We start from the raw sequence: 10023 nt of genomic DNA, 5'->3' as shown, positions 1-10023 counted from the left end.
TAATAATGAATGTAGCCTCACAAGCATTTGACATGCATTTAGGACCCGGTGTGTAGAAGTAGAAAATGATATCCCCCTGGAAAAAGTGTCTGGCCCCATTGTTTTCTGATGGATTATGGTAAAGTGGTTCTACTGAGGCTATGACAGCGCATAAAAGAATCCTTTGCTCCCAGGACATCCTATCCTAGGATATTTCAAACTCCATGATACCGGCCAGTGCATGATACCACTTCACTGAATTATAACCCCGTTGAAAATACTGATACAAATTTAACAATATGTCCTCACTTTATCTTTCCAGAAAGTTGCTGTGTGAGTCGTTGCTGTGCTGACGGCTGCAAGTGCTGTGACGCCTGTGCCAAGGGTGGTGAATGCACCTGTGAGAAGTGTACCTGCTGCTGCTGCTGCCAGTCCAAGGCCAAGTCCTGCTGCTGTGCCGGAGGCTGCAAGTGCTGTGACGCCTGTGCCAAGGGTGGTGAATGTACCTGTGAGAAGTGTACCTGCTGCTGCTGCTGCCAGTCCAAGGCCAAGTCCCGCTGCTGTGCCGGTGGCTGCAAGTGCTGTGAAGCCTGTGCCAAGGGTGGTGAATGTACCTGTGAGAAGTGTACCTGCTGCTGCTGCTGCAAGTCCAAGGCCAAGTCCTGCTGCTGTGCCGGTGGCTGCAAGTGCTGCGACGCCTGTGCCAAGGGTGGTGAATGCACCTGTGAGAAGTGTACCTGCTGCTGCTGCTGCAAGTCCAAGGCCAAGTCCTGCTGCTGTGCTGGTGGCTGCAAGTGCTGCGACGCCTGTGCCAAGGGTGGTGAATGCACCTGTGAGAAGTGTACCTGCTGCTGCTGCTGCCAGTCCAAGGCCAAGTCCTGCTGCTGTGCCGGAGGCTGCAAGTGCTGTGACGCCTGTGCCAAGGGTGGTGAATGCACCTGTGAGAAGTGTACCTGCTGCTGCTGCTGCCAGTCCAAGGCAAAGTCCTGCTGCTGTGCTGACGGCTGCAAGTGCTGTGACGCCTGTGCCAAGGGTGGTGAATGCACCTGTGAGAAGTGTACCTGCTGCTGCTGCTGCAAGTCCAAGGCAAAGTCCTGCTGCTGTGCTGACGGCTGCAAGTGCTGTGAAGCCTGTGCCAAGGGTGGTGAATGTACCTGTGAGAAGTGTACCTGCTGCTGCTGCTGCAAGTCAAAGGCCAAGTCGAGCTGCTGTGCCGGTGGCTGCAAGTGCTGCGACGCCTGTGCCAAGGGTGGTGAATGCACCTGTGAGAAGTGTACCTGCTGCTGCTGCTGCAAGTCAAAGGCCAAGTCCTGCTGCTGTGCCGGAGGCTGCAAGTGCTGTGACGCCTGTGCCAAGGGTGGTGAATGCACCTGTGAGAAGTGTACCTGCTGCTGCTGCTGCAAGTCCAAGGCAAAGTCCTGCTGCTGTGCTGGTGGCTGCAAGTGCTGCGACGCCTGTGCCAAGGGTGGTGAATGCACCTGTGAGAAGTGTACCTGCTGCTGCTGCTGCCAGTCCAAGGCAAAGTCCTGCTGCTGTGCTGACGGCTGCAAATGCTGTGACGCCTGTGCCAAGGGTGGTGAATGCACCTGTGAGAAGTGTACCTGCTGCTGCTGCTGCAAGTCAAAGGCCAAGTCCTGCTGCTGTGCCGGAGGCTGCAAGTGCTGTGACGCCTGTGCCAAGGGTGGTGAATGTACCTGTGAGAAGTGTACCTGCTGCTGCTGCTGCCAGTCCAAGGCGAAGTCCTGCTGCTGTGCTGACGGCTGCAAATGCTGTGACGCCTGTGCCAAGGGTGGTGAATGCACCTGTGAGAAGTGTGCCTGCTGTTGCTGCTGCAAGTCCAAGGCAAAGTCCTGCTGCTGTGCCGATGGCTGCAAGTGCTGTGACGCCTGTGCCAAGGGTGGTGAATGCACCTGTGAGAAGTGTACCTGCTGCTGCTGCTGCAAGTCCAAGGCCAAGTCCTGCTGCTGTGCCGGTGGCTGCAAGTGCTGTGACGCCTGTGCCAAGGGTGGTGAATGTACCTGTGAGAAGTGTACCTGCTGCTGCTGCTGCCAGTCCAAGGCGAAGTCCTGCTGCTGTGCTGACGGCTGCAAATGCTGTGACGCCTGTGCCAAGGGTGGTGAATGCACCTGTGAGAAGTGTGCCTGCTGCTGCTGCTGCAAGTCCAAGGCAAAGTCCTGCTGCTGTGCCGATGGCTGCAAGTGCTGTGACGCCTGTGCCAAGGGTGGTGAATGCACCTGTGAGAAGTGTACCTGCTGCTGCTGCTGCAAGTCCAAGGCCAAGTCCTGCTGCTGTGCCGGTGGCTGCAAGTGCTGTGACGCCTGTGCCAAGGGTGGTGAATGTACCTGTGAGAAGTGTACCTGCTGCTGCTGCTGCAAGTCCAAGGCCAAGTCCTGCTGCTGTGCCGGTGGCTGCAAGTGCTGTGAAGCCTGTGCCAAGGGTGGTGAATGCACCTGTGAGAAGTGTACCTGCTGCTGCTGCTGCAAGTCCAAGGCAAAGTCCTGCTGCTGTGCCGATGGCTGCAAGTGCTGCGACGCCTGTGCCAAGGGTGGTGAATGCACCTGTGAGAAGTGTACCTGCTGCTGCTGCTGCAAGTCCAAGGCAAAGTCCTGCTGCTGTGCCGGAGGCTGCAAGTGCTGTGACGCCTGTGCCAAGGGTGGTGAATGTACCTGTGAGAAGTGTACCTGCTGCTGCTGCTGCCAGTCCAAGGCAAAGTCCTGCTGCTGTGCCGGTGGCTGCAAGTGCTGTGAAGCCTGTGCCAAGGGTGGTGAATGTACCTGTGAGAAGTGTACCTGCTGCTGCTGCTGCCAGTCCAAGGCAAAGTCCTGCTGCTGTGCCGGTGGCTGCAAGTGCTGTGAAGCCTGTGCCAAGGGTGGTGAATGCACCTGTGAGAAGTGTACCTGCTGCTGCTGCTGCAAGTCCAAGGCCAAGTCCAGCTGCTGTGCCGGTGGCTGCAAGTGCTGTGAAGCCTGTGCCAAGGGTGGTGAATGTACCTGTGAGAAGTGTACCTGCTGCTGCTGCTGCTGCAAGTCGTCCGGTGCAAGCTGTGGCAAGGCTGGTCAGTAAAGGATGCTGTTAAATATTGAAGTTCCTTTTTGTGACCCTTGATTATAGCAGTGCATGGTGTGTTGGCAGTATAGTATTGTAATTTTTATGATTTAAGAGTATCTCCTTTGAATAATACAACTTTCGAATAGGCGAAGTGATGGACGTTAAAAAGCCGTTTCATTGTTCAAAATACATATTTCACAAAAATTCATACGTTTTTGAAAATGAATAAATGAAATTGAATGAAATAATCTAACTGACTAGTTTCTCAATAATTAACCTGACTCAGCACTCTCTATTATTGAGAACTTGTGACCTTTATTTAGTAAACATTTAAGTAGCCTAGTTGTTCACCGTGACAGTGACGAACACCGGGATACAGCTAGTGTGAAGTATATTTCTCAGTACTTTCTATTCAGCCGCCAGTATATGTATAAGTAATAATTTTCAGCTATTTGTTATATATGAATTAACAGTTGTGAATACGGGCCACTTGTGTCTGAAAACTTACTGATAGCGCAATGTACATGTACATACATGCATTATCCTAGACACTAATACCAACCGAGACCGTAACATTTAACTTGTAGGCCTACACCTATTTCTTGATTACCTTTGGTATCATGATACCGGTATTGCTAAAGCCTTAAGCTATCATTCTTGTCAATATTCTCACTGATACATGTGAAATATATTACTGATTATGTTAGCAATCTTTAACCTACCCAATATGTATATTTTCAAACTGATATCGGAAATACACTCATTGCTTGAAGTAAAAATGGATATTTTGTCTTGTTTGAATAATTGCCTTGTCTTGTTTGACTAATAATTGGCAATGGCAGGAGTGGTGGAAGTGTCTCCAACTGCATGTACTCTGGTTGTTCCAATGTCTCCATCCAGGATAGGTTGTGAAAGTATCCCAAACTACTATGGATATGGTCTTGCTGTCTCAAAGTCTCCAGAAGTTTTTGGGTTTGGTCGGAATTATCTCCCCCTCTGCACTTTTGTTTGAGGCCTCCAGGCAGCATCTGTGCATGTCACTCAGAGCCAGTTGAAAGACACATTTTTTATCAGGGGTTTAGTGACCTCACACTGTCTGGTATAAATGAGAACAGTCCTCAGTGGATTGTTATTGCATTGAAAGAAATCGAAAAGGATGTGATTTTACTCATTTACTGTTCAAGAGATGTACATTGCTGTCGGTTCTGACATGTCGGATGCAGTAATACATTAAGACAACTAAACTCTTATTTTAAACCAGACACTATGTAGCAGTAAAGCAGCTAGATACATGTATGTATCTGATTGACAACGTTTTTTTTACTTCCATATGAATAAACCTGAATTTCGTGTTGATGCCAACTGCAAAGACATCTATTACGCCAAATACTATAGTGTCAATTGAAACCATTGACATTGATTAGGCCCAGGGCCTTGCAGTACATGTACGTTAGGGTAGAGTGATAGTTTATTCTGCTTTTGTGTACACATCCTCCCTGACATTTGGAGATAGCCTGCTCCAGTCGATGAATAGTGTTTCCAATGGGGCAATCTTCAAAGGAACTTCATGAAGTGTAGGAAAAGAATGTCTTGTTCCTTGATATTGACAGTGTCCTCCTTTAAGCATCAATTTTTGGTGGCCAGTCAAGCTCAATCTCCTGCAATAATGATAAAGACATGATTAGTCCTGAACACAATATAAAAACTACTGCTTGTCAGAGGTCCTTGTTCTTGGTAATACAAGCAACAGAAATGGTCTTATAGTTGGTATGGTGTGAAATGAATATCAGTTGCAGTTTTCATAATTAGCAACACTACCAATTAACCGATGGAAATACCTGATCCAGAAAAGCCCTGAAGAAGATTGGGACAACTTACCACAACATCAAGTTCAAGTATGTCACATTCAGAGTCGAGAATCGTTCTCAGACTTGGTTTAGTTCTGGCAAAGTCTCCATGGACAAACTCTTTGATGTATCTTAAGGAAGGGTCAAGGTATTTTAATCACTTTTTGGACAATTTATACAATGAGCACACCAAGACTCAATCAATAACCTTTACCTCGGAGTCATTGTATTTGTAGCATTGTTTTTCAGGAGCTAACTGGACTTTATATAAGCTATTGGCAACATTTGCTTACGGCATAGAATGAGAATACTGTATGAATAAAATATCGCGATAGTTAAAGAAAAGGAAAGTATCAAATCTATTCATAAGGTAAACATTGAAATCATAAACCAAAGGTCAACTTTCAACCCAAAGGATACGTTCCAGCTCCCGTCCTGATCAGCATTGTGAAGAGATGGTCATCCACGCGTGTAGCAGAGATGCCGTGAATCATTTTCTCTCTCACAGCCAGGGGACGTCTGTGGAGAACTCGGATTGGTGTTTTCTGGTCAAGTGTGAGATCCTGCAAATAAGAGCATACCTGTAAACATATTTCACAGGTAAAAGGGTTAATACACCAAACATAATGTTTGGGCATACTGCCAAAAATTTCCATAATGTTAAGTTTTAGCAATCTTCCCCCAAAACGTGCTTCGCTAACGAACGAAGACCGACAGATGCTCCCCACTGGTGAGCTAAAAGTCGGGACTGAACGGTCATATCTGTAAGGTTGCGGTGTCTGCCAGGCAATGGTGTCCATAAAGCGAGATTCTCCATACTGCATTACCATGGGCTTCAGGGTGAAGTGATGATCATCTTAGTAAGAATATGCTGACCTCGGTAACATTGTGCTCAATCTAAACATTTCCTGCAGTAAAGTCTTATTGTTTGGTGCTGTAGTTCTTCCTGCAAAGACTCCATCAACATACCTTGATTTCCTTCAGTTTGTCAAGATCAGATTGCTTCACGACTTCCTTCATCCAACAAAGTGCAGTATATGATTTACAAGTGGTCATTTCGCCAGACTTTATCCAAGTGCCGGAGTCTTCCTTTGTGCACATCTGCAAATCAGTCACTCTGACGTCCTTTGCATTCGCATTAATCTGGTTCTGAAGTTTGGTGATTTCAGCTTGAGAGAATGTGACTATTTTCGGTTTAATGAACTCCACCATGAAAGGACGCCCAGTACCAAGCATTCTGACATCAACATCTTCCCGGCCCGCTGATGAGAATCGGTGGTCACTGCATTGTATTGCTTCCTCCAATGCCCCGCAGATCCTTTCTTGAACTGAAAACTCTGTTTTTCTGACTCCGTCAATGATCCAAGGAGTCTGGCTCAACTCACGACTGTATTTGTTATACCGGCCTGAAAGAAAATACAGTTTGTATAGTATGCTTGTTTTAGACAGGAATTTGATAGTGCTCCAAATTAAAATCAAAATCAGATAAATTTTTACTTCATACTGGGGGAGATCTGGTTTGTACAGGGCACCCTCTGTATTAGGGACAATGATTTTGGTCCCAAATTGGTAATTTCTATACTTGATTTGACTTCTACAAGCAGGACCCCTCGCTATCAAGGACAGCATTTGTCAGTTGTCAGGGTGCCTTTGATGGAGATGTTCAATTGAAGCACTTACCACAAATATAAATAGGTTCATGTGAACAAACGATCTCGACGCATGTAGCTGGGCCTTGGAGCTTTTTTGGTGGGCACTGGGAGTAACTAGCAAAAGAGATAATGGTTTTTTCAATCTCCTATTAAAAAAGAACAAATCCTTTTATTTCTCTACTTCTCTATAATGTGACAAGTGCCTACTTTTGCCAGAGCAGGTCAAATGCTCTTTTATATAGAATATTTGCATTCTTATGATGAATGCATTGAGTTTGGAAGATGGAAAATGTACATCCACTTACTGTTTGAACGACGCATATTTGACTGTGGCTACAGCTCTGCGGACGTTCATCCTGGTGAACATTTCCCATCCAAACTGAAAATGTTGATGTCAAAAAAATTGAGTGGTTTTTTAGCTACTGCAAAGGAAATCTACTTTGGGAGTTTCTCCTTCATTTGGTTCTCTGGCACAGGCTGTCATCCCGGTGACTGTAGATCTTAAGTCTGTGTATCTGGAACTAAACTCCTTGACTGGCAAGACACCTGGGAAGACATACCTATAAATATAATGCTCATAAAGCTTTGAGACAAAATCTCTACCACAGTTGAAATTGAGGTTAGTAAAGTTTTAAATATTCAGCACTTCTTCAAGAAAAGGAGTTGCTTGCTGCTGGTTGACAACACTATGACTCATCCAGGTAGTTTTCTAATGCATAGTACCATATGCATTGGCTGATGCACTATGAGAACCTTCATCTGCGGTGCTCAAGGACTGAAAGAGAGGGAATTTGTGTTCAGCCACCTTTTAGATAGTTACTATGAGGATTCAATTGCCAATGGTGTTAGGGTTCACTGCTAGTTAAAAACCATCAACCTAGAAATGGATTGGTGGTGTATTAAAGAACACAAACTACTCATGTTGTGTATATGTGTGATCAAAACTTACGCGGTTGTTCTTTCTTTCCTGGAATATATGTGGACACATAAACTTGCTGGAAAAGAGAAACAGGTTGATAAAGGCATGGATTCAAATGACTTGTTTCAGATCCTTTGGTACAATACAAGTTCTTCTTGCCTTTAAATCAGTATCCTCATCATTAGGTTAGGTTACTTTTATTACAAATCAAATATTACAAGATCAGAAGAATACTTACAGGAAATCGCACTCCTTCTTGGTACCCTCATGTTCAAAGTTCAGTGTGATGTCAAAGGGACTCTGAAAAAAGTAAAAGGCACATAATGCATCTCAGAAAATCTACCACCAAAACATTCAGGATTGGCTTGGACTGCATCTATCTTCTTCTTCTATCCCATATCAACAGCACTCTAGGCACTGAGGCAGAGAAAACTTTGGTTTGCTGACTTCTTCAGCAGATTGTGTGGAGTCAAAAATATTATTACTTCTACATGTATACATTTTACCATCCCAATGGAACCTCCCTAGTAGTGGGTACCTTTGCATCACATGGAATCTTCAGTATTGCACTCAGCTGATCGAGACAAACCCATCTCCAAGCATCCTTTATCGCCACAAAGTCATCTTCCTTCTGCACCTTGTAGGTGAGCCTGGATAAAAAGCTATCATTAGTTATCATAAAAGAGATGACCCGGCTTGCTAAAAATATTCAATATTTTTTACTTGTTGCTTTCTTGGAGAACATGCACTTAGTTAATTACAAACTTAAGAGTGAATATTTGTTTTTGTGAAAGTTTGAAATTGTCAACACTTTAAAACTGACCTGTAATGTAGTTTCTTTTTTCATCATAATTATAGTGGAATGTTAATCTTTAATGAACTGAGTGTCACTGGAAAACGTAGCCATTGTTCAATTTTGTGCACACAAGAATACTAACAACTTCTCTGCGAAACTAACACTTACGGAAAGTTTTCAATCAAGAGTACCAAAATTGCATGCTGAAATGACAAGTTAAAAAAACTGTTATTCTTACATTGCAGTAAATGATACATGGACATTTTGTTGTTTAAAATGAATTTAACAAGTACAAACATGTAAGATTCCATAAAGGTAGGGTTAAGTTGCAACGCAATGAAACAGAATTGCTGCACTGTGGGTAACTGAAGTAAGCTGATAAAAAGTTACGGCAGTATGCCACATTCAGCATACTCCTTTCTGGGTTTTTTCATACGCACCTCTCGTACAATAGCAGCAACAGGAAGGCTGATCGCAATTCTGAAATCTGTGTATACATTATTTCCCTCTTTAACCTTTTTGTCAATCTCCATCAAAAACTCTTTTGTGGTGAGTTTTTGCAATATGCCAAGACAAGTGCAGCAAGTGTCCTCAACAAATGCTGGCACTGGGGCTGGACATAGACTTGAAAAATATGCATGGATCTCCTGAAAGTGAAATGCAATGATAAAACAGAAATTAATATTTAGATCAGAGATTTCTGTTAATCTTTTGCAAAGTGGATGCTGGTATTTATCATAATCAATTGGTCTACATAGGTAAGGATTGGACTGCACACCAAGAACCAGGCTTTGTCTTAATATGATTAGGAAATGGCAAGGTTATTCGGATCAAGATATTCTAATCTATTACCTTCCAATGTTTTCGTTAGTTAGGCTGGTACATGGATGACGTAGTTAAGGCCACATGAAGCACAAGTATTTCTGTAAAGAACTGAACAAAACCTACCTTCTGTGAAAATGTGAACTTTTCTTGTTGCTTTTCTCCAAGATACTTCAATGAACACATAGGGCAGCAGCCCCACTCACGAAGTGACTTGTAGATCTGACCAATGCTTTCATTTTCTCCCACAAGCAGCTGCAACTGTGCAAAAGAAAAATGCAAAATCAAATAAAATATGGTTACATATAGTTATGGTGAAATCTGTGTGTATGACACGTCAGAAGTTTGGTCCCAGATTATGCAGATATGATGATGGTACGGTTTGCGCATAGCAATTATGTGCAAATTGTACAATCCACCACCAAAATTCTGAATTCTTCAGGCAGGCTGCACAGTTGACAGGATAGCTTGTTTTCCCGACCCGAGCCGAGGTCAGGTGGTACCTACATATCTGGCAGAGGGCCTATTTATTGCCACACCACTCCGACTCGACTGAGGATGAGGGAAATTTTAGTTCTTACTGCTGAAATGAAATTAATGGGTAGTGTGAAATGAACTCGCTATCAACCTGATCAATATACAACTGAAAGGACGCCCATGCACAGCAGTATGTACGGTACATCAGTCATTACTACATAGCCGACATACATGTGTGTTGCATGTGTTGCATGCTCGACCACACATGCGAATGGGACACAAAATTGTTTTGGATATATCTACTAATTTACGCAAGCTACACCACTACAGATGGTTTTATCTGAAGGAGACACAATTAATCTTCATTCGGAAGTTCACAAATACTATTTTTTGAAAGGAACTGAGGAGTAAAAAGATAAATTTGAAACGAACCCCATCGGAAAATGAAGCCCTGGGCGCTGACATCTTGAAAGTTTCGCACCT

The 10023-nt window shown here is 44.2% G+C and overlaps 2 protein-coding genes across 2 annotated transcripts; one reads left to right on the top strand and one right to left on the bottom strand.

Annotated features, from left to right (window-relative positions):
- Positions 1–316: 316 nt before the first annotated feature.
- On the top strand, positions 317–3810 carry LOC135484318 (ice-structuring glycoprotein-like; the record flags this gene model as incomplete). Its single annotated transcript, XM_064765664.1, has 1 exon — positions 317–3810. A coding segment is annotated over one exon (2739 nt), but the record flags the coding sequence as incomplete, so codon positions are not given.
- A 376-nt stretch (positions 3811–4186) lies between these two features.
- LOC135484319 (tRNA pseudouridine synthase Pus10-like) lies at positions 4187–10010 on the bottom strand. Its single transcript, XM_064765665.1, has 13 exons — positions 9973–10010; positions 9190–9324; positions 8682–8888; positions 8410–8444; positions 7984–8095; positions 7684–7745; positions 7476–7521; positions 6832–6905; positions 6555–6640; positions 5844–6280; positions 5295–5437; positions 4906–5005; positions 4187–4685 (listed from the first exon to the last, which is right to left on the bottom strand). Exons 1-13 carry the CDS (start codon positions 10003–10005, stop codon positions 4647–4649), a joined length of 1509 nt encoding a protein of 502 aa, XP_064621735.1. The 5' UTR covers positions 10006–10010; the 3' UTR covers positions 4187–4646.
- Between the last annotated feature and the right edge of the window lie 13 nt (positions 10011–10023).

Source organism: Lineus longissimus, chromosome 3 (assembly GCF_910592395.1).
Source record: "Lineus longissimus chromosome 3, tnLinLong1.2, whole genome shotgun sequence".
NCBI classification, from domain to species: Eukaryota; Metazoa; Nemertea; class Pilidiophora; order Heteronemertea; family Lineidae; genus Lineus; species Lineus longissimus.
The sequence above is the reverse complement of the archived record's forward strand: the minus strand, read 5'-3'. Positions and strand labels throughout refer to the sequence as shown.